Consider the following 23,946-nt stretch of genomic DNA (forward strand, 5'->3'; position numbering starts at 1 on the left):
AAACCAGCAGAACACTTGTAGAAGCATCTCACTCCATCATGTCCAGCATCATGACATCAGCTGTCGTCACCTTTCTCATCTGCCTGCTTGCTCTCCATGTAGAAGGTAATGTGGCTTTTACACTAGATTGAGTTGGAAATCATGGATTTTGTAATTCTATTATGAAGTTGTAGTCAAAAGACAGCTTCTTACCCTCTAATCTCTGTAATAATGCAGTTTGTGAACTGTTTTAAAACAGATAAAAGTGTATATGTTCAATCATTTAATGCCACTGTCCAACTAAGTGTTCTGTCCCTTTATTCCACAGGCCATCCAGGCAATAAAAGTTACTGCCTATGTTTAAAAAAAGGAGTCAACCACATGAACACAAAACTCATCAGGGACTATGATGTGCATGAGGCCAGTACCTTCTGTCCTCGCAGGGAGATTATGTAAGTACAATGTTCTAACCAGCAGCCTAAGTCATATGAGGTAACGTTAATTTTACACATTGTTCTCTACCACCTGTCACTAATATGATTTGGTTAATCTATCTCCAGAGTGGAAACGGCAAATGGCAAGACATGCGTGAATCCAGAGTCAAAGTTTGGAATTTTTATCTACAAGAAACACCAAAACAGGTAAGATTAACTTAAAATAATAATAATAATTATTATTATTTAATTAATATGAACTTGACTGAGCTGCACTAAAATAATGGAAATCATAAATCAATATTTACTTCACACATCAAAAATCAGTATTCTAAGACGGATGTGACTTTTTTTCAGGAATGAAAAGAAACATGTGGTGAAAACAACACCACCTTCCACTCTGGCATCATCGTCTGTCCACATGACCTCAACGCAAACCACCCTGCAGGGAGTTCTGCTGTGATGAAGATGATAAACACTGTGACAGCCTTTACTTGAGCGGACCTCCACTTAAGAATTGTTTAAATGTCAAAGTAAACACATTGCACTGAACTTAATGTTCCTTCTCAAGACCATTTTGATGTACGTTTGTAATCCTAAAACTGCCTCTGATTTACATGTAAATATCTGTAGATACTACATTGTATTGTTTATTATAAAGATACATTTTACAGACTTATTGAGTATAATTTGTTCCCCACTGTTTTGCTTGTACTAAACAAGATCTTGAGCACTGTACTATCACTTGCTGATGCTGACCGTATTCATTCTGTCACGTCAATCTTTTTCAAATAGACGTCATCCATTCAGTATTTACCGGAAACAAGAAAGTTTGAAGATCATGCAAGACAATATTACAATGTATTTATTGTTTATTACTGGGCTCAGCGGTCTGCTAATTTTCAGCCTATATTGTAGTGGTTGCAGCAGTATAGGATTTGGCCTCATCCACAGTGTGGTGGAGCAGTGTTAATTAGTCATATTTTAGTCATCTGAAAAGTTTTAGTCGACTAAATATACGCTTTTAGTCGACTAAATCTACAGTTGATTTTGTCGACCAAAAAAATATATTTTGGCGGGCCTTGATGGTGTTGTAATGGCAGATTTTTCACTTGACACACAGCGGCATGTTGTGACAACTTGTGAGTTTTTAGATCCGATATTTTCAGACACTTGAGCGCAACCAAACATAACATGACTTTAAGTTCTACTAGATCTCTTCTCCACTAGTCCCTCCCTAACATTTTAGTCTAGTTTTTTTAAGTAATTTGTTTACCAAATTGTCAATATATTTAGTCTTAGTTTTAGTCATCATAGCTTAGTTTTTATTCAGTTTACGTCAGTGAAAAAAGGCACACAAACATTTTTCATCATAGTTTTAATCGACAAGTCTACCTCATGTGCCCCAATGTGTCTCTTGTTGCACTCATATTGTTTACCTATATCCAGTTAGGGTCGACGAATATTATCAGAACAATCTGGATTCTGGAATCAATTCCTTACCAAGAACATTCTTCATAAATGTGTTTCTAAAGGTGTATAGTAACGACGACAACAACAGCAGCAACAACAACAACAATAATTTATTCACTGAAACTTGTCCTACTTATCCAGGGGATACATGTATGAATCTAGCGGGCTGATCACATATCATTCTCACGGTGACAGCCCCCACTCAATGAATGAACTAGTCCTCACCGGAAGTAAACAGATATATTTATATATAGGATGTGGTAATTAACCTCACGTCACCAGAATTTTCACCTCAGAGGAATTGTTGAGTTAAAACTCATGAGTGGAGCATAAACTCATAAATGGAGCATTAATCTTCAACAAGACACAAGACAACTACATCTCCCAGAGTGCATCAGCTGCAAGATGGCTGCTGGTGCTCGTTTGGGTTATTGAACACCTGTTAAAGGCTGGTGGTGGTGACTCTCTCACAACAAACAAACAAGCAAGCTGAAGGTCTACCCAGGAGCTCTACCCCAAAGACGCCAATGGTCTGTTATATTTATTCAACTGCTTATTCTGCTTAATGTGTTTAAAATCAGGCTAATTTGTGTATTTAGTAGCTTCAACTGCTTCAGTCTGAAGTGGGGAAGGAACACATAACTTGCTTGAGAGTTGGATTTAATTTATGTTTAAAAGTATCTCTTTACAAAATAAGACCAAGTTAGAAATGTTAAAATGATTTAAGAATTTGAAAGCCTACTAAAAATGTGGACAATTCATGTTAAAGGTTTAAAATGCCTTGTTCAATTAGAGCTGATCTACAAGCTTAAAGTTCAGCTATTTTTTTTCTTCACTTATTCAATTTAAAATACTAAATGTTTACTTAACTTGAATCATTTATTAAAGGTTACAATTCAGAAATGTTTAATTGAAAATGACTTTAATAATTTGGGTTAAAATGTCGACTTCATGAGTTAATTTAAGACTGTTAAAATGACGACTTTAAAGTTAATTTAAGACTTTACATTTTGGCATTCATTGTGTGAAACACTATAGTTAAACCACTTTGTTTAAAATCAACCATGTTTAAAAAGATAACTTATTGTTTTGAAAAGATGTTTGTTTTGCATTGTTGTTAAAACCTGTTTCTTTGTTTTCGAAGGTTTTCAACCTTATTGATGAAACCAACCAATCAAGTCAACAAAAGCAACTACAACAGAAAGTGTGCAAAAAGTTGAAAATAAAGTTGGACATTTGAGTTGGACATTGGAGTTGATTCCTTTACTGTCATTTGGAGTGGAAGTGGGGTTTGACTTAACAGGAATCCCTCGTCTGTGTTCCTAAATCGCCGGTCTAGGCGTGGTTGGAATAAACGATAGTTATACCAAACTAACTATTCCAAGAAGTACTTGCAATTCCGTCTTGCAATTTATATTATTGCGAAGGTCGCAGTTTAATATATGAAAACCTGAGACACGGCCAAAGCATTTCCGGGGTCCCCAGCCAAAAACGTTGAAGAACCCCTGGCCTAGATCTGCATATAAGGAGTCGGCCAGCAACTCTACATCTGACCACACAGATACCAGATTAATGGTTTAACTCCTGCTTCTTAACTGTGCCGTATTCAAAAGTTCTGTTTATCTCGCCCTCAGCACGTCTTACTGGTATATAGTAATGCCATGTGAAGCATGACAACTGTGTGTAAAGTGACCAAAAGCTTCACTTTTCTGGTGTGCAAAAGTTAACAAAAAGCAGGTTATGCCATCATTTTTCTGTCGGAGAAATTAGATTTATACCTCTCTCCCTGGAGCATTTTTCCAAATACTCCATCCTCTCCGCAGTTCTCGTGCTCCTACAAAGCAGAATGTTCTTCACATGCTTTTTGAAGTCATCTGACACAAAGTAATACATAAGGGGGTCTAGACAAATGTTAAGGCTGGTCAAACACAGAGAGGTGATGTAGAAACCATATCCATTATTCATCTCCCCAATGCTCAGCAGATAGTAATGAATCACCAACATTATGTTACTGGGGATGAAACACACCAGGAATGTCACCAGTACTATCACCATCACCACCAAAGTTTTGTGAAGGGTCTTTGCTGCTGTTGTGCTTACACCATGATGTTGTGCTATGCTCTTCTTCAGGTACCAGAACACAATGGCATAGGCCACAACAATCACTATGCAAGGAATAAGAAACACAACTGTAGCCATTAACATGAAGTAGTAATAAGGGTACATGACAGAAGCGAAAGGGTATTTTAAATCCCATATGCCACTGACATCATGGCACGTTGTTATATTGAGGTCTATGATCCTAACTGTGTGATCATACTGGTATAGAGGAATGGTGGTGGTCCAGATGAAAACCCAGATGGACACACAGACACCAATTGCCACTTTGTTGTCCCGCCTCTGGTCAGAAAAAGGGTAAACGACTAAATGGCACCTGTGTACACTCAGACCGGCGATGAAGAGGATGGAGCAGTACATGTTTCCATAGAAGAACACCACCAAGACTTTGCACAGTCCCTCTCCATAAATCCAGTTATTTCCATTAAAATGGTAAGCGATCTTTAGGGGGATCCAGATGACAAAAAGCACATCAGACAGAGCCAGGTTGACCATGTAGATTCTTGAAATATAGAAGTAAGAAGTATTCTCCTTTTTGGTCCTGAACAGAAACGCGTACAAAGACATGGTGTTGGCAGGCAGTCCCACAACAAACACTACGATGTAGAGGATGGGGAGGAAGATGGTGGTCAAACGGCTCTTCAGAGTGTTAGCTGTTGCTTTGTCCACAGTGAAATGTCTCTGTTTTTGTTCAAAATCGGTTGCATTATCCATATTGTGTTCGCGGTCCAACATAACCTCCCCACGGAAAGCATCGGTTTCATCTGTTGCATTATCCACACTAACGTCATCATCTCCATTAACTCCACGACCAATGCGGTCCACCACAACCCCATTAAAACCAAGTTGATTCGGTCCTTTGTTATTATCCACAATAACAATGTCCTGGTCCTGGAGGTCCACACACTCACTGGATGTGGAACCACAACCTTTGTTTCCTTAAAGAAAGCAGGTGCACACAATAGAGCTTAGCAGTACACAACTCAAATTTCTTCAAGTCATAAATTTGCTTGTTGTTTCAAGCATAAAAATAATATACCAGCTATATAGGGCTTGGCATTAACTTTTAGAGACAAGTCACTTGTCTGTAGCAAGGGCACACAAATTATTTTTAAATCAGCTAACTCTAAGTTGCTTTTGGTGAATACATGTTTGAATGAATATTATTATATATAAGTTAATAGCCCAAGAATGTCTGTGATCTTACATACATTTCATGTATTCCAAATACACAGCCACATGGATCGGCCCTATCCGCTCACAGTTAGCAGACTGACCTTGTCAGCATTTAAACTTGGCACTGGATGTGTGCACTCACCCAATTTCAATAATTCCTAAGATTTGGAGGCAGATTGTCCTCTAGTTTCATATCCCTGTAAGTTATGGCAGAACACTTGTGTTTGGTAAAATATCAACACTTTTACATGAGATTCACACAGACAATATTCTTCTCACAGCCATAGTCCTAAATGGGTTAAACCAGAGCCATCTAATAGAAGAGTTGTGATATTGAGGGGGAAGAAACCAGCCCGGTCATGTGGTTCATGTACTCATGAGCCCATAGACTGCAATGCATTCCCCATTCGTTGTCCCCATTCAATAGAAGTCTATGTGAACAGAGTTTGGCTCTGGGTTAAATCTGCTGTTCACTACAGTCACCCTGTTCTATAATAAATACATATACAATAATATGATCTATTAAATCAAGTGTTCACTACAGTCGCTCTGTTCTAGAATACGTATCAATAATTAACCAATAATTAACTAATTGACTCAATTTAGAAACAACAAAATGTTCAACTACGTATAGTGTAATAAAAGCCACGTTACCTTCTACATGAAGAGCAAGCAGGCAGATGAGAAAGGTGACGACAGCTGATTTCATGATGCTGGAAATTATGGAAAGCGATGTTTCTTCAAGTGTTCTGACTGCTGGTTTCCTCTGTTGTGGATGGAGGACAGATCTCGTATTTGCGCTCACTCTCTTCCTCCTGCGTCACTTCTGCATTTCAGATAGTAGGCTAGCCTGTAGGCTATAATTGCATTTCCTAGAATCACTCCACTGAGGAAGAATTGCTTTGTTGACTCATGCTTGGACAAGCCGTGTGCGTGAAAGAAGTGAGAGGAATTTGAGCAGTTATCTAACACTAGTCCTTCTCCTTACCCGTTCGAAGAGAGATCGTACTGTATATACGGTAGCCTATTGAGGCAGGTGGTCGCCGTGGCCCCAAGTGGTCCACGAAGCAAGCAAAGCACTGTCTCTGCGTCTCTGGCTCTCTCTCACACATACACGACACGACACGCACGCACGCACACACACACACACACACACACACACACACACACACACACACACACACACACACACACACACACACACACACACACACACACACACACACACACACACACACACACACACACACACACACACAGGTTCCCAGTTAAATGATTGATTGATACCTAGAAATCAAATGGACACTTACATACATGGCCACATGGACCATGTATGTAGCCAACAGATAACATTCTTATACACTCTCTGTGTCATGGGGGTCTGTGGCCCCCAGGACACAGAGGTCAAAACTGGACTTATACTGAAATGCAACAGTTTAAACTAAATCTGCTCAGGATGCAACTCTTTCACTCTATTTTTTATTTGTATGTTAGCTATGGTTTTCTCTTGCTGTTTTTATAAGCAAAATGTTGTAGTCAGTTTAAGTTGGATTCAGAGATCAGGGAAAGGGGGGTACTGAAGAAACAAAACTAAATAATTGAGATATATTGTGTATATCACGGCATTCTTGTGACGTTCTCGTCGTATTTATATAAATGCATTTATCGAATATGATAGTAGCTTGGCATACCATAATCAAATCAGTGTTTTGTGGTGGTTTGTGTTGAGACAGCCGCGGTGAGGTATTTATAATTAGTACAGCAACTTGGAGGATGATTGGAGGCTGGGGGACAGGGGCTAATCTCAGTTTTAACCGGCCATGTAGGTCGCTAATCCTAACCTCCTTTTCACAGTATTTCAAATGTTGTATGCTGCAGCCAAGCAGATTGTTGTTGTTTTTTAGCAGATATCCCATTACATATGCTTTGGCAAAATGTAAAGAAGAAGGCAAATGAGCTTGCAGAGAAAAGGGCTTTGGGTGCAGGTCCCAAACCCATGATGGACGAGGAGGATGAGTTGTGGTTGGCCAAATGTATGTTCAACTTGTTTTCAAATATATTTTTTGTTCAAATGCCACTTAACATTTCAGACTGAATAATCCAAATAAATTGAGACAAACACAAATGTATTAATGTCCAGTGTAAGACATCAAATAAGTACAGTTTTCGTTAAAAAACATCCCAGCCTAGCTGGGATGTTTTTCAATTCTGCAAAAAATAAAATCTGTTCCCATTGAAAGGCATTCATTGGCAGAATCCTCCCTCATAGTTAGAAATATAATTAAACTTTGGTGTGACGGTGCCTGAATGACTTCCTCCATTCTTGCTCTGTCACAGAGGAAGAAAGGAGGAAGCACTGTGGCAGTCTGTGCACATAACCGAGCCGAGGAAGCCACTGAGCCAGACGCGCCGACCACTTTTAGTTTTGCCAACTTAGCGGATTTGAGGCTGAGAAGGAAAATTAAGAAAAATTAGGGTTTTATCTCTGGCGCCTGTCAACAAGATTTGTCCCCAATTCACCAGAAAAAGTATCTAGATTTCTCGCCAGAAGCTTTTCACTAATTCAGTCGCTAGGGGGGTCTGGAAAGAAGCTAAATATGGTGACAAATCCGCTAAGTTGGCAACACTGTGCACTGACTGCTTCTAGAAGCATGTTGAGGAAGTATACTGGGAAGGATGTGGCTGTTTAGCTGTTGCTAAAATTCTTACAATTTTTCCAATGGTGGAAAGTATCACGAAAGTGTCAAGTGTCCCTTGAAACTGGACATTCTGCACAATGAGTATAGGCTACAATTAGGTAAATTTTTATACCAATACTTTTACTCAAGTACATTTTGAATTCAGGACTTTTCCATGTAAATAGTATTTCTATATTGCAGTATTAATACTTTTAAGTAAAACATTTTACCCCACTACATATAGTCCAATATTGTAATGTTTTACTATACCCCTACAATTATTGTAATACTTTACTTACAAGTCACTTTTCCGATTTAGATAATTATTATAAAATGTAAAACATAAATTATCCGGTTTAAGGCAAGCACTATGGGCTAATAAGCTCTGGCTATTCTAAAGTAGACTATCTTATAAGCTTCGTATGTTTTTAATTATAGCCTATAGTCAATGTTTTTTAATACTTTTGTACTTTTACTAAAGTAAAGTTTCCAATACAGGACATATTATATCTACATTAGGTATTTCTACTTTTACTGGAATATATTTTCTTCCACCAGTATTGCTTACGTTACGTATATGCTAGTGTTGGTAGGTGCAGGGAGTATTGAAGTTGAAGTATGTTATGGCTGTTTACATCTACAGGTTGTTTATTGGTGCTGCAAAGCAGATCATGCCTTAACATGTCAAGCTCAGGGAAGTTCCCACACTGTGAAATCCTCAGTGTTAAATCAACGTATTGGTTCTTGGACTTTTACATTTTAAATGCAAGGACAATTTGGTATTGTGTTAGACTGGTGGTTCTCAATTATTTAGTTTTTTTGTTTCTTCAGTACCCCCCTTTCCCTGATCTCTGAATCCAACTTAAACTGACTACAACATTTTGCTTATAAAAACGGCAAGAGAAAACCATAGCTAACATACGAATGAGAAATGGAGTGAAAGAGTTGCCTCCTGAGCAGATTTAGTTTAAACTGTTGCATTTCAGTATAAGTCCAGTTTTGACCTCTGTGTCCTGGGGGCCACAGACCCCCATGACACAGAGAGTGTATAAGAATGTTATCTGTTGGCTACATACATGGTCCATGTGGCTCTATTTGTACACTCTCAGAGTTACACACCTGTAAGTGTCCATTTGATTTCTAGGTATCAATCAATCATTTAACTGGGAACCTGTGTGTGTGTGTGTGTGTGTGTGTGTGTGTGTGTGTGTGTGTGTGTGTGTGTGTGTGTGTGTGTGTGTGTGTGTGTGTGAGCCAGAGACGCAGAGACAATGCTTTGCTTGCTTCGTGGACCACACCTGCCTCAATAGGCTACCGTATATACAGTATGATCTCTCTTCGAACGGGTAAGGAGAAGGACTAGTGTTAGATTGCTGCTGCTCAAATTCCTCTCACTTCTTTCACGCACACGGCTTGTCCAAGCATGAGTCAACAAAGCAATTCTTCCTCAGTGGAGTAATTCTAGGAAATGCAATCATACAGGCTACTATCTGAAATGCAGAAGTGACGCAGGAGGAAGAGAGTGAGCGCAAATACGAGATCTGTCCTCCATCCACAACAGAGGAAACCAGCAGTCAGAACACTTGAAGAAACATCGCTTTCCATAATTTCCAGCATCATGAAATCAGCTGTCGTCACCTTTCTCATCTGCCTGCTTGCTCTTCTTGTAGAAGGTAACGTGGCTTTTATTACACTTTTATTACACTATGCGTAGTTGAACATTTTATGTTGTTTCTAAATTGAGTCATATAATGTGGTTAATTATTGATACGTATTCTAGAACAGAGCGACTGTAGTGAACACTTGATTTAATAGATCATATTATTGTATATGTATTTATTATAGAACAGGGTGACTGTAGTGAACAGTAGATTTAACCCAGAGCCAAACTCCGTTCACTTCATGGGGCCAGTCCAATGGCAGCTCTTCTACATAGACTTCTATTGAATGGGGACAACGAATGGGGACAACCGGAAGTTTACGGAACTGCATTGCAGTCTATGGGCTCGCATGAGTACATGAACCACATGTCCGGGCTGGTTTCTGCCCCCTCAATATCACAACTCTTCTATTAGATGGCTCTGGTTTAACCCATTTAGGACTATATGGCTGTGAGAAGTTTGTCCAGCAGTCATTTCAGGTCCAACCTCGTCTCTGATAGAGAATATTGTCTGTGTGAATATCATGTAAAAGTGGTGATATTTTACCAAACAGTAAGTTTTCTGCCATAACTTACAAAGGGATATGAAACTAGAGGACAATCTGCCTCCAAATCTTAGGAATTATTGAAATTGGGCCGACAATGTCAGTCTGCTAACTGTGCGCGGATAGGGCCGATCTGTGGCTGTGTATTTGGAATACATGAAATGTATGTAACATCAGACATTCTAGGGCTATTAACTTATAATATTCATTTAAACATGTATTAACCAAAAGCAACTTGGAGTTAGCTGGTATTCTTTTTATGCTTGAAACAACTGAACCATGAACTGGCAAATTTGTGACTTGAAGAAATTTGAGTTGTGTGCACCTGCTTTCTTTAAGGAAACAAAGGTTGTGGTTCCACATCCAGTGAGTGTGTGGACCTCCAGGACCAGGACATTGTTATTGTGGATAATAACAAAGGACCGAATCAACTTGGTTTTAATGGGGTTGTGGTGGACCGCATTGGTCGTGGCGTTAATGGAGATGATGACGTTAGTGTGGATAATGCAACAGATGAAACCGATGCTTTCCGTGGGGAGGTTATGTTGGACCGCGAACACAATATGGATAATGCAACAGATATTGAACAAAAACAGAGACATTTCACTGTGGACAAAGCAACAGCTAACACTCTGAAGAGCCGTTTGACCACCATCTTCCTCCCCATCCTCTACATCGTAGTGTTTGTTGTGGGACTGCCTGCCAACACCATGTCTTTGTACGCGTTTCTGTTCAGGACCAAAAAGGAGTATACTTCTTACTTCTATACTACAAGAATCTACATGGTCAACCTGGCTCTGTCTGATGTGCTTTTTGTCATCTGGATCCCCCTAAAGATCGCTTACCATTTTAATGGAAATAACTGGATTTATGGAGAGGGACTGTGCAAAGTCTTGGTGGTGTTCTTCTATGGAAACATGTACTGCTCCATCCTCTTCATCGCCGGTCTGAGTGTACACAGGTGCCATTTCGTCGTTTACCCTTTTTCTGACCAGAGGCGGAACAACAAAGTGGCAATTGGTGTCTGTGTGTCCATCTGGGTTTTCATCTGGACAACCACCATTCCTCTATACCAGTATGATCACACAGTTAGGATCATAAACCTCAATATAACAACGTGCCATGATGTCAGTGGCATATGGGACTTAAAATATCCTTTCACTTCTGTCATGTACCCTTATTACTACTTCATGTTAATGGCTACAGTTGTGTTTCTTATTCCTTGCATAGTGATTGTTGTGGCCTATGCCATTATGTTCTGGTACCTGAAGAAGAGCATAGCACAACATCATGGTGTAAGCACAACATCAGGAAAGACCCTTCACAAAACTTTGGTGGTGATGGTGATAGTACTGGTGACATTCCTGGTGTGTTTCATCCCCAGTAACATAATGTTGGTGATTCATTACTATCTGCTGAGCATTGGGGAGATGAATAATGGATATGGTTTCTACATCATCTCTCTGTGTTTGACGAGCCTTAACATTTGTCTAGACCCCCTTATGTATTACTTTGTGTCAGATGACTTCAAAAAGCATGTGAAGAACATTCTGCTTTGTAGGAGCACGAGAACTGCGGAGAGGATGGAGTATTTGGAAAAACGTTCAACGGTTTTCATAGTAAACTGCGACCTTCGGTCGCAATAATATAAATTGCAAGACGGAATTGCAAGTACTTATTGGAATAGTTAGTTTGGTATAACTATCTTTTATTCCAACTCGTAGCGACTGGAGAGACTAAAACCAAACAGGGGGGCCCAAAACAAAGCATTGCAGAGGTTTCTTTTATCATCCGGTCTAAACCACGCCTAGACCGGCGATTTAGGAACACAGACGAGACTTTCCTCTGAGGTGAAAAGTCTGGTGACGTGAGGTTAATTACCACATCCTATATATATATCTGTTTACTTCCGGTGAGGACTAGTTCATTCATTGAGTGGGGGCTAGCTGTCACCGTGAGAATGATATGTGATCAGCCCGCTAATAGTAATATGTATCCCCTGGATAAGTAGGACAAGTTTTAGTGAATTAATTATTGTTGCTGCTGTTGTCGTTACTATACACCTATACAAACACATTTAATTCCAGTGCAACCAGAGACACATTGGGGCACATGAGGTAGACTCCATGACAGTGTTGATTTTGTCATTAAAACTATGACGAAAAATGTTTGTCAAGTGCCTGACGTAAACTGAATAAAAACTAAGCTATGATGACTAAAACTAAGACTAATATTGACAATCTTATCAACAAATTACTTGAAAAAACTAGACACAAGTTGACACAAGTTGTCACAACATGCCGCTGTGTGTGTGAAAAATCTGCCATTACACCATCAAGGCCCACCAAAATATTTTTTTTGTCGACAAAATCAACTGTAGATTTAGTAAAAGCGTATGATATTTAGTCGACAAAAACTGGACTAAAACTTTCAGATGACTAAAATATGACTGATGACTGATAATTGACTGATAATTTTAAAGAAAATATTCAAAAGACTATATAACTAAGTAGCTGTAAAAATTAACACTGCTCCACCACACTGTGGATGAGGCCAAATCCTATAATGCTGCAACCACTACAATATAGGCTGAAAATCGTAATATTGTCTTGCATGATCTTCAAACTTTCTTGTTTCCGGTAAATACTGAATGGATGACGTCTATTTGGGGGAAAAAAGCTTTTGGGATATATTGTGGCAGAATGAATACGGTCAGCATCAGCAAGTGATAGTAGGCTACAGTGCTCAAGATCTTGTGCAAACCAGCAGACCCTTGAATTGACGTCAAACAGTAGGCTTGGAATAGAAGGTATACCTCCTCCTCAACATGCTTCTAGAAGCAGTGCAGCTGTCACATGACTCCAGGGTGATGTAACAGGGGGGAATCCACTCTGTGACGCGCAGCGCTGTTCAAACCCTCCTATAAAAGCACATTGGGTCAGTGTTCACGTTGCAATGCCAACGGAGCACATGAAACGGAACAGAACACAACCAACCATGAAGCTGGAGCCCAGAAAACAGTCCCTGAAGCGGACCAAAAGCCACCAAGAAGCCAGCATTAAAGGTGAGTATAGCCTATAGCCACGTTTGTTTTCCAAATAAAGGCTTGTAAAAGTGATTAGCTGTTTACTGAAATTTGACAATTTAGAGATCAAATGTTTTATTTGGTATGTCACATACAGAACAAATTAGCATAACTAAAATCTAGGACAAATCAATAAACACCCTCCTCAGACTGTGGAAGAGCTTTGAGCTTGAAACACCTTTTCTTTTGGTGGTGCAATAAAGCATCTGTCGCATTAGAGCCCTCGGCCTTCAAGAGTTTATTTATTTGTCCTCGCTTACTGTTTGTCGCTCAGCACCTGCCCTAGTTCAGGTTGGGAATGTGCATCTCTTTTGTGTGTGTGTGTGCGTGTGTTCTATATGCGTATGTTGTCATGACTCACACATTCCATGATCTGTCTCTTCCCAGACCGGAAAGCCATCCTGGAGTGTGCGTTACATCTGCGTAAAATCGGGGACCTGTTGAACGACTACATCCTGGGGGACAAGATTCAGCGAGCCAGGAGGGCCTCCACTGCTCCTAAAGTCAAGTGACATCACCAACCAGATGGATTATTGTATACGGTTAATAATAATAATAAAACTTTATTTGTATAGCACCTTTCATGACATGAAATGCAGCTCAAAGTGCTTTACAGAACAATGGAGAATAAAAGAAAAGCAAGGCAACGACAAAAAACAAGCAGTAATGCAATACAGTGAGGACATGAATAACAAAAAAAATAAGTCTCAAGTGACACTGTGCAACACTATAGGCCAGGCCTTGATTCTTGGACTTTAGATTTGGAGCAGTGGTCCTCATAGTGGGGACCATCAGGGTCGAGGGTCCTTGAAATAAAAGTTTAAGAACCATGGTTTGGAGTATGGAAAAACTGATGCAACTTGTTATCAATAAACAAGGAAGCAGTCAGTATAGTTTGCTGCATGATGTTATTTGCTGGTAACAGGATGGACTTAATGTATATGACCTCTCTCTCTCTCATAAGCCTTTTTTGGAAAACCATCCCATCAAACTGTGACTGGACTGGAGACGCAATAATGTTTGAGCCCCAATCAATATTCCTTACTTTTTCATTTATTTCTTATAATGTATTTCCTGTGCAAATTTAAAATGTTACACTATATATTTCTTGCCTTTGACACATTTCTGTGTATGTCGATCTAGTTAGAGAGGTCAGGCCTTGTTACGCCACTGTTTAATTACATAAATGGATGTGGAGAGGCTGTCTGGGAAACAGAACGTCCCTGGTTCACAATTCATTTGCAGCCAAAAAAAGCTGGCTTTCTTTAAAAACGCATAATCTTAGGGACAATATGTTACTACATTTGAGTGAAAGTGTTTGAACTAAAGGTTATTTTTGTCTACCATTTCTTTCTGTTTTTCTTTTTTATATATTTTTATATATTTTATTTAGTATATATATATATATATATTACCCAATTTGCAAATCAGGTTAGAACTGCTGGAGAAGTTATGGTGTGGATTCTTTCTATCTCGATATAATGTCAACCATACGTCCCAAACTCTTCTCCCTTCTGGCTCCAAAACTGTTGAATGCACTTCCCGTTGCAGTCAGAACTGCAGCATCACTCCCAATCTTCCGCCGTAGTCTGAAAACCCACCTTTTCAGACTCCATCATGGCCCATAGCACTTACCCTACCCCCTTAGATAGCACTTTTGTAGACTTCGATAGCATTTGATACAGACTTATTATGTTATGTAGACAGCACTATAATTGCATTGTATGTAGTCATAGCACTTCATAGTACATGTATAGCATAGTACAGTAATATATGTATAGTTTATATGTATAGTTTCATTATATAGATATTCCACTGTTACGTTCTTAGCTTACGCATGTTTCTTTTTTTTTAATTTATATTTTTTGTCCCACGATTTTGTAACCCATTTTTCACCCCTGTGTCAATCATCCTGTGATGTGATCCTGGGCTCTACACACCCTCCGCCAACCTAGGGAGAGCAACGTACTTAACTCATGCTTCCTTCATGCTTGAGTGTCCAAGTTGCTCCTTTACACCTGACAGGGGGGAGTTTCCCTGGTTGGACGTAGCGTGTGGAAGGAACACGTTATTCCAACCAGTTCCTTTCCTCTCCATCAGGCGTCCCGGCTGGCCAGGGGGAGGCAGTTTAGAGACCAGGATTACTGCATGTTTTTGTGAGGGTACCTACCCTAGGGGACACGGGGAGAACATGCAAACTCCACACAGAAAGGCCCTTTCGCCAACCCCGCCTTCGGGTATGGGCACTGATGACGCGGAGGAGGAAACACGCCGCCAGCACCCACAGCGCCCCGAGCGGGAATCGAACCCAGGACCTTCTAGCTGTGAGGCGACAGCACTACCAACTGTGCCACCGTGCCCCGTACGCATGTTTCATGATAAATATTTGTGATGTATTGCCATGCTTTTTGTTCTTTCTTAATGTAAATCGCTCTGGATTAAGAGCGTCTGCTAAATGCCTAAATTGTAAATTGTAACCATGGTGATCTAAGAGTTGGGAGAATATAAAATAAGAATGACAGGAGCCCATACATACTATACCACTGTAGTAGGGATAAGACGATAATTGTTATTGTTTATTGCGTGGGAGATGCTGACAATCATATTGCAGAGATTTTAATTTATCGTGACATTGTCCGTCATACAGTGGACCTGAGCAGGGCCGTGCAAAGAGCACTGAGGGGGCAGGGGCCCAAACGTATGCTAACTAGAGTGGTGCCCATTGGGCACTGGCCTACTTGGAATGATGCTAGTTGGAAATGCATGCCCCAGCAGCCCCACCCAGTTATTATGTCTGTGTCCCTTTTTTGCCCATATATGGAGTTCTTCGTCAGGCATACCCAAATATGGAGTCTATGCAGATGTTAGAACATCATTGTAATGTCAGAACAGGCCAGTTCCATAGAGATCTAGGGGTGATCAGGTGTGATCAATTGGCTAATGTGGGCCCTGTACCGAGCCTGGGGATGATATTGTGATGCCACTATATCACTGTCATTTCGATTGGGCCTTTAGACCTGGGCCTCGATTGGGCCTTTTGAGAAACCAATAATACACAGTGAAGACTTATTTCAATATTCTAACCACACCTGGTGGTCTATTAGAGCGTTAACTCCATAGACACATATAAAACAGAAAAAGTACAATAATCACGGCACTCCATCTTTAACAAAACCCCCAAAAATATCACTTACACTACCTTTAACATGAATGACTTATCAAATACATATTCAAGGGCTCTAGAACAGTGGTTCTTAAACTTTTGAGTTCCATTTGGAACTCCCCCGAGGGTCCCTGGACTACACTTTGAGAAATGAGAACCAGACCAGGACCACAGTGGAAACAACAAGCCCATAGCGCTTTTTGTGTTATCCTTGGCTTGTATCATTGTACAATCATACCACTGTACTATTTGCAAAGTGTTAAAGTATTAAATCAAATCAATCAAAGACTATTGCACTCAATTATATATATATATATATATATATATATATAAACATTTTGGACAAAATACATTGAGGTGCCCAGATGTCCGTGCCCACCTACCGCGTTGAGAGGTCTGAAGCTTTATTGTTAGTGCTTTGGTGGTGTGCATGCATAGTCAAAATGATATTGGATAAGTGCTCCAGTTAGTGTCCTCAGTGCATTCCTACTGACCACAGAGGAGATCCTGAAAATAAACGTATTCACTTAAAACGTTGTCCTCTAGAACCATTGTCACCCACTTTGACCGTGAAGTCTTTAGCCTTGCAGATCGGTTCATTCTGGACCAAAAAAACAGTGGATTTGGTTTTGCCCTAATCTGAGTTCCCAGAAGTTCTCGCCAGCTCTCCCATGCCCAGGTGTAATGATAGTTTATCAAACTATAAGATAGTGGTTCCCTAATATGGCTTAAACAAATAAATTATCCATGAATTCAAGTCTCCATGGGGTGATGTTTCGGCCTATAAATAAACTAAAATAAAATAAAATTCCTGGATGTCTTGGATCAGCACAGCGCCACTCAAAACAACATACACATTTTGTCCAAATTCAAACATCAGTAGGCTACACATTCTCTCTGGGGTCATGTGAGTTAAAATGAAATAAAAAAATCATACGCGTGTGAACTGAGCATTCTCTCTCCCTCCCTCCCTCCCTCTGTCTCTCACATGCACGCATGCTCCACATTGTAATTAGCAGGCAACAGTGCAGCGCACTCTCTCTGTTTCTAGCTCAACAGCGCCACTTTTGCTGTTGGTACCCTAACATACATACATACGTATGTATGTATGTATGTATGTATGCAACCACTTCAAGGATCAGCAATGTCTGTCCCTTATGTATAGGGACAGACATTGCTGATCCTTGAAGTGGTTGCACCACTTAAAAACATATCAAATGGGGGTCTGTGTCGCTTAAATCATGTCAAACTGGGGCGTCCTTGAAATGGGCCCTATGCATGGCAGCCACATCAAATGCCCCATGTCTCTGGACGTGTACGGCTGTAATGCATCAAATGCGACAGGCGTTTCACACCCCCACAGGGAGTACAGTGCCCGGTGTCGAGTCGGTCTGACCCACGGTTGTCCAGAACCGTCACAAAAGGCTCTGGACAGGGCCATATATGAAGCTGGCCTGTTCTGACATCACAACACTCCATATTTGGGCATGCCTGACACAGAACTCCATATATAGGAATAAAGGGACAGAGAGACTGTACAGCAATCTCCATATACGGGCATAAAAGGGACACAGACAGATGGGTGGATGACACGGGTTTGCATAGCCGGGCGGGGCATGGATCTCCAACTGCCATCGTTTATGACTCTGTGCTCTACAGCCGGGCACTGTCAGGTTGACATGAAATTGGAACGTATGCTATACTAGCGTTCCCTTTGAGCCAACACCAAGGCAGACGATAGAAAAGCAAGACAGGCTATCTTCGCTTTACTCCCCATCTGTATGACATAGGTGGCCGTCTCTCTGTGAACAACATTTAGACGATGAAATTTCTTTCTTCAGAGAGACAAAAAAGTATAAAATCAGCTTTGTTATCGACGTTTCTCTGTACCAGCAACACGCTCTCGGGGGATCGTTGATAAGATCCAGATGGCACACATTTAGGATACCACTTTGCCTACCATTTTTCTAGTGGCAAAGTGTAGTGGAGTTGCATATCTTCCTAAATTAACCATCTTTAGTCAGCATGGCCAATAGCAGCACCCTGAGTGTTATTCTGTTCCATTCAGGTCAAACGCAGTCGGGGTCCCTGACTGTGTTTAACCTGAATGGAACAGAATGTCAATTAGTATCATTGGCGACACCCGTAAAGGAAGCATTACAGTCCAATGTCATGCCGTGCATAGAGCTTATTGAAGCTCTATTATATTGACGTTCTCCAGATAATGATCACCAGCAGGATGAGGATGATGACAGCGATGAGGATGAGCAGCATCTTGCAGTTCTTCCACCAGTATTTCCTCTTCACCTTCCGGGCGGTGGTGGAGAACTGCGAGGCCCCGGCCGTCAGCACCTCCACCCGGTGGTCCAGCTCGGAGAGCTTCTGGTCGCGCTCCAGCATCTTGTCCACGTTGATGCGCACAATCTCCACCACCTCCTCCACCTGGGCCTTCGTCTGCTTCAGCCGCCGCTGGTTCCCCGGAGTGACGGCGGCCATGTCGGAATCTTCTGGAAGTAAGGCAGACATAGTTGTTTTTGTTGTTGTTGATGAAAAGGTTCTAAAGAGCAAGTTTGCGAAAGACAAGCCTGGAACAATGAAGTTAAATTTAACCCTTGACTGTGTTCAACGCTATAATAATGATTAAAGATCAATTTAGGGGAAGAATATAAATACAGCCAGTGCTCTGATGTCAGAGTGACGTCGATTCTGATTGGTCAATCAAGTGGTTCTTTTGATTGCACTGCTATGGATACAGCTGTATTGTACAATATTATGGGCTGGTTCTCAACTCTGGGTCCGGGGACCACCAGGGTTCCAAATGGACCCATATGGATCTGAAACTCATTGGAACAAAATGGACCTGTAAGGATCCATTTATACACTCGGGTACCAGTAAGACGCCTAAGGGCGAGAAGCGAAAGGGCAAGGTCGCGTGCACGCATCCTCCTAATTGACGGTGCACGCATCCGCCTCATTGACGGCAGACTACTGGGGGGTCAGATCAACATGGAATGAATTCTGTACTGGCCATATAAGGAGCATGTCTTGAGTGTACAGGGTTTGATGATGTCAGATCAACATAATGGAATGTCAGAACAGGTATATGGAGATCTAAGGGTGGTAGCGGGGACATTCTCTTGAGTGTACATGGGGTTTGATGAGGGCCCAGCTAGGGCCGGGCCTTAATTTCCGGGCCTGTTGAGAACTCTAGTTTTCGCCGGCTGCCGGGTGCGGCTGCACTAATTACTTTGGGGCAGGCCCGTCTAGAGTTTGAATGGACTCAGGTATCCGTCATAAGGGAGACATCGAAGAGGAAGGATGGAGGATGGGGAACATATTTGAGCATATGGAATGTCAGAACAGGTTCTGACATATATCCATGGAGATCTAATTAAGGGTTTGAGGTTTGAGGTCAGATGTAGAGTTGCTGGCCAATATTGATGTATATATGGGCTTAATTGCAACAGCAGGTCACATTTTCTCTTATCTCCATCCCTGATGATGTCACGTGATGTCACGAGACCTGGGCTTATTTGGGGGCATTCTGGGGATAATGAGTGACTGACGGGAAATTAACGATTTCATAGTAGTAATAAATGAACAGTGAGGATGTTTCAGTCCCAGAGATACAACATTGTATTAGAAGGGGGTTTGTGGCCTGATGCATGGGAGTCACTGAAAGTGACCTCTCATACATCCACATAAGGACCCCGTTGGAACACTGGTGGTGCCCTGATCAGATGTCATTCAACCAGTGACCTTATGGACTACTTTAATATTATAGCTGAATCTTTGTAAACCGGGATCCACCGTGTACATTTTTGAAAACAACTGATACACTGTACGTTGAATATCAGTGTTTGTCTTTTGGAAGGCATAGAGTTACTCAACATTAAAAAATCACACCTGCGTGAAATGAGGGGCACTCTTGTCATCGTACATCAATTTAAGGCGAGACACTACAGATGAAATCATGATTTTTTTTTTTGCTATTTTGCTTCCTAAACATGTTTTCTTTCAAACTAAAGCAAAATACACATTAAAAATACAGATTTAGATAGTTTATTTTGATAGTTTATTTTAGCCAATGACAGCTCGTTTTTCTGGGTGAAAATCCACCATCTCTATTTTCATGATTGGTTGTTGGAACAAAGGAAGTGACCATATTTGGATCAGACCACAGTCACCTCGAGGTCCAGACCTTTCCAATGATATATGCCATTATATGTTTTTGCCAAGGTTTGGATGAGATATTTTGTCTCAAAATAGTGGCTTCAAATAAAACGTTTACAAATCTTTAAAGGCCGTTTTCTCAAAATGAGTTTTCCTCATACCTGGGACAAAGGATTTCCACTTCAGTTGAACTCACATACACCAAACGTTCCAGTCTTATTCATAACTATATTCTGCAGACATTTACAGATGGATTTCTTGATATATCAATCACAGCCTGATTTACATCACATTTTATACCTAAAAACATGCCGAAAATGTGATAATTAGAGATATAAAAAATCCCATCTGTAATTTTCTTTGTCTCTAATGTGTCAACAAAATGAAATGATAAATTTTGAACCTGGCTTTATCCGATCTTCAGATTTATCGCCCCGAAATGTATGCAAATTAGCGCATATGCCTAATTTGCATATTTAAACATATAATTTCAGAAAACTTGTAATACAAAATATCTTAGTTTTAATATAAGTAATCAACTGGAGAAGTTTCATTGTGATAGCTATTATTTAACTTTTTTCCCCTATTCACCTGGGGTGTCTCGCCTTATGTTAGCGGAAATTTGACATTGCTACCTACATAAGGTGGTCCCTTATTGGCCAAGCGCTCCCACCAACATCTGATGGCGTAAGTTTTCCCTTCAATGTCAATGGTGTTTAATGTTTTGATGTTAAATTTACATCATATTTAGCGGAATTATCAGCTCTTCTCAGAGCGCTCTTTGGGCCAGAGCGCAGGTGATAAAGCATGGTTATTGACAAACTTTTGGACAAGTGTGACATACTTTGTATGCAAGAAACATTTCTCACCAAACAAACCTTGAGAAATTAAACTGTTTTAATGATAACTTTCATGGGGCTGGAGAGTCCACAACAGACCTCTATGGGAATAGTCAGAGGGAGAATACCTGGGGGTGTTGCCATTCTATGGAACAAGAATAACCTTAACTCACCAAAAAAAGAGCTCAGCACCGCCCAATCCTTCCATGAAATGGAACATAGGTTTTGTAAGAGCCATTATGACCTAATGTTTTGCTGATTGACAGTGTCACTGCAGCTTGGTCAGTGTCTGGGCCAGCCCAGGTACTTAACCAGGCTCCTGATCAGGTACAGGTGTTGCCAGTGGCAGAGGCTAACAGTTTTCTACTGTGTTCAGGAGGGCTGGTCGCCTGTGTTTGTTAGTGTTTCTTTCTGATTATTGTATCTGTTAGGAAAATGACTGCGGAAAATAAAGCAAAGTTAAACTCAACGGACATGTTTTGGAGATCAGTTTGTACTGGCACACGTAAGAGCTTCCACCTGGCCGTCGGCAACCAGTAGTGACATTAAGTAAAGGACTTTAGGCACTACAGGTTTAATAAGGAGAAGCAGAATTACGAGAGGATACAGTCCACTAACCAGAAATTTTAAGAGGACATCCGCTTCCTCCAAAAGAGGGTGCAGGAAGAGAATAAATATAAAGTGCAGGCAAACTCGGAGCTCAAAAGGGTGCTGACTGAGAGAGATAAAGCCTGTAGAGTAGAGATCAGAAGAGAAAGTCTGTTTTAAAGAAAATGAGGCTTTGTATGAAAAACTCCTATCTGCACAGCAGAAGAGCACTGACATGAAGAAAGAAAGATGAAGACAACATAATTGAAGCACTTCCAATCACGGAGCAAGAGGGTGGAGTCTACCACAGCGAAAGCATTGAGGGAGCGGCTTGACCTGCTAGAAGGTTTAGGTTTGTGGAACCAGGGTTAAAGATGTGCAGCACCAGCTGGATTGAATCATGAGAGAATGGAAAGGGCAAGAGACTATTTGGACCAATAAAGAAATGTTGTGGGCCCAAGAGAAGGACGACTTGGAGGATCGCATAAGAACCAAAGAACTAACTTGGGCCAGCGAGAGGGATATGCTTTGGAGCGCACCGCCGGCAACTTAAAAAATAAAGAAAAAGGAAATTCTTCAGCACCAGCAGCAGCAGGAGGGACACGAAAAGATTAAATGAGTTACCTACCAAGGTTTGAACCTGGAGGCAAATCATCTCGGTGATAAAATGGCCACCAACGTAATCAAAACAGTCAACCAAAGATTTTATGATCTACTCCCTGAATTTCATGTTAAAAAATAAAATGAATACAAAACAAAGTCAAATAATCTTGGCAATGCATAAAATTAAATTAAATTAAATAAATTTAAATAAATTAAATTAAATTTAAATAACTTAAATTAAATTTAAATAAATAATTAAATTAAATTAAATTAAATTAAATTAAATTAAATTAAATTAATAAATAAATAAAATAAGGCATTATTCACACATCAGAATCAGCTTTATTGTCACATCAGTTTAAAAGTAAAAAAAGTGGGTGAAAATTCGTTTTTGTGCATATTCCCATCGTGTCATTTTCCAAGAAACAAAGAAAGGGAAGAAGAGAGAGAGGGGGTGGGGGAAAGATGAAAGTTTAAGCGCTTATACCAGAAAAAGTAAGATATTTAGAAGCTAGTTTCACAAACGGCACAGTAGGGTCTCTCTTACTGTAGGTTGATACACTTTAATAAAGTACTCCAAATCACTACTCGTTATGGGCATAAAAGACACCTGTCAAATGAATCAATCTCTTTCATTCCAACCTCTCCACCACCATGGGCAAGACCAAAGAACAGCAGGGACAAGATTGTAGACAACACCATCAGAGGGTCAGCAAGAAGCTTGGTGTTGGTGAGCATTTATCACATTTATCACTATCATTTTGTGAGTACAAACGGAGCATGTTGTGCCGCAACCAGAAATGAACCATGCAGGGTGTTCTATATGGCTCCTGTATGTGGAATAGCCTACTGTGCCTGTAACAACGGAGACATTCTAGGGCTAACTCATGTAGAAATTCTCAGAGTTACAGACGAGTTTTGACAGAATTAGTATCTTCTGTTTCCCCCTCACTAGTTGTCAGAAGAACAGTTTGAAATACTGCTGTTTGTTGTTGCGCTGTCTGTCTTTGACTCAGTGATAAGTATCCATAGCTGATAACTGGTTGTACACAGCCACCATGTTTGTCTGCAGGCATGTTTATTCTCTGTTTCACCACCTGGGGGCGCCATGGTCTTTCTGTTGCACTCCTCGCTGAACTGATCATCAGTAAATGCTTCACCTGTGACCCGTCTAACAGGAGCTGATAATTAAACTAGCATCCGACAGCAAATATCTAACCCGGCCACTGCATGCATGATTCAATTATTTAATAGCCTACAATATAATTAGTGCAGTGTTCATCATAACCTTTACACCTGGGAAAAACTTAATCCATTTTCTTTGGATCAAATAGTAATCTCAGCAAACCAGATCTTGGTTAGAGTGCATGCGTGCATCCATCCATCCATCCATCCATCCATCCATCCATCCAGTCAGTTGTTTCCATTTGTA

The 23,946-nt window shown here is 40.5% G+C and overlaps 4 protein-coding genes across 4 annotated transcripts; 2 read left to right on the forward strand and 2 right to left on the reverse strand.

Moving 5' to 3' along the window:
- Positions 1-1,074, forward strand: LOC310872045 (C-X-C motif chemokine 11-6-like). The gene is made up of 4 exons (XM_083783733.1): positions 1-105; positions 308-431; positions 540-620; positions 771-1,074. The coding sequence occupies exons 1-4, from the start codon at positions 39-41 to the stop codon at positions 874-876; spliced, it is 378 nt and encodes a 125-aa protein (XP_083639859.1). The 5' UTR covers positions 1-38; the 3' UTR covers positions 877-1,074.
- Positions 1,075-3,298: 2,224 nt separating this feature from the next.
- Positions 3,299-5,934, reverse strand: LOC310872840 (proteinase-activated receptor 2-like). Its single transcript, XM_083785011.1, has 2 exons — positions 5,835-5,934; positions 3,299-4,942 (listed from the first exon to the last, which is right to left on the reverse strand). The coding sequence occupies exons 1-2, from the start codon at positions 5,887-5,889 to the stop codon at positions 3,633-3,635; spliced, it is 1,365 nt and encodes a 454-aa protein (XP_083641137.1). The 5' UTR covers positions 5,890-5,934; the 3' UTR covers positions 3,299-3,632.
- A 3,498-nt stretch (positions 5,935-9,432) lies between these two features.
- LOC310871740 (proteinase-activated receptor 2-like) lies at positions 9,433-11,709 on the forward strand (the record flags this gene model as incomplete). The annotated part of the gene is made up of 2 exons (XM_083783378.1): positions 9,433-9,531; positions 10,403-11,709. The coding sequence occupies exons 1-2, from the start codon at positions 9,477-9,479 to the stop codon at positions 11,707-11,709; spliced, it is 1,362 nt and encodes a 453-aa protein (XP_083639504.1). The 5' UTR covers positions 9,433-9,476.
- A 6,804-nt stretch (positions 11,710-18,513) lies between these two features.
- On the reverse strand, positions 18,514-18,837 carry LOC310871741 (vesicle-associated membrane protein 3-like; the record flags this gene model as incomplete). The annotated part of the gene is made up of 1 exon (XM_083783379.1): positions 18,514-18,837. One exon carries the CDS (start codon positions 18,835-18,837, stop codon positions 18,514-18,516), a length of 324 nt encoding a protein of 107 aa, XP_083639505.1.
- Positions 18,838-23,946: the final 5,109 nt, after the last annotated feature.

The sequence above is a fragment of the Protomyctophum parallelum genome, assembly GCF_964188405.1.
Source record: "Protomyctophum parallelum genome assembly, chromosome: 15".
NCBI lineage: Eukaryota > Metazoa > Chordata > Actinopteri > Myctophiformes > Myctophidae > Protomyctophum > Protomyctophum parallelum.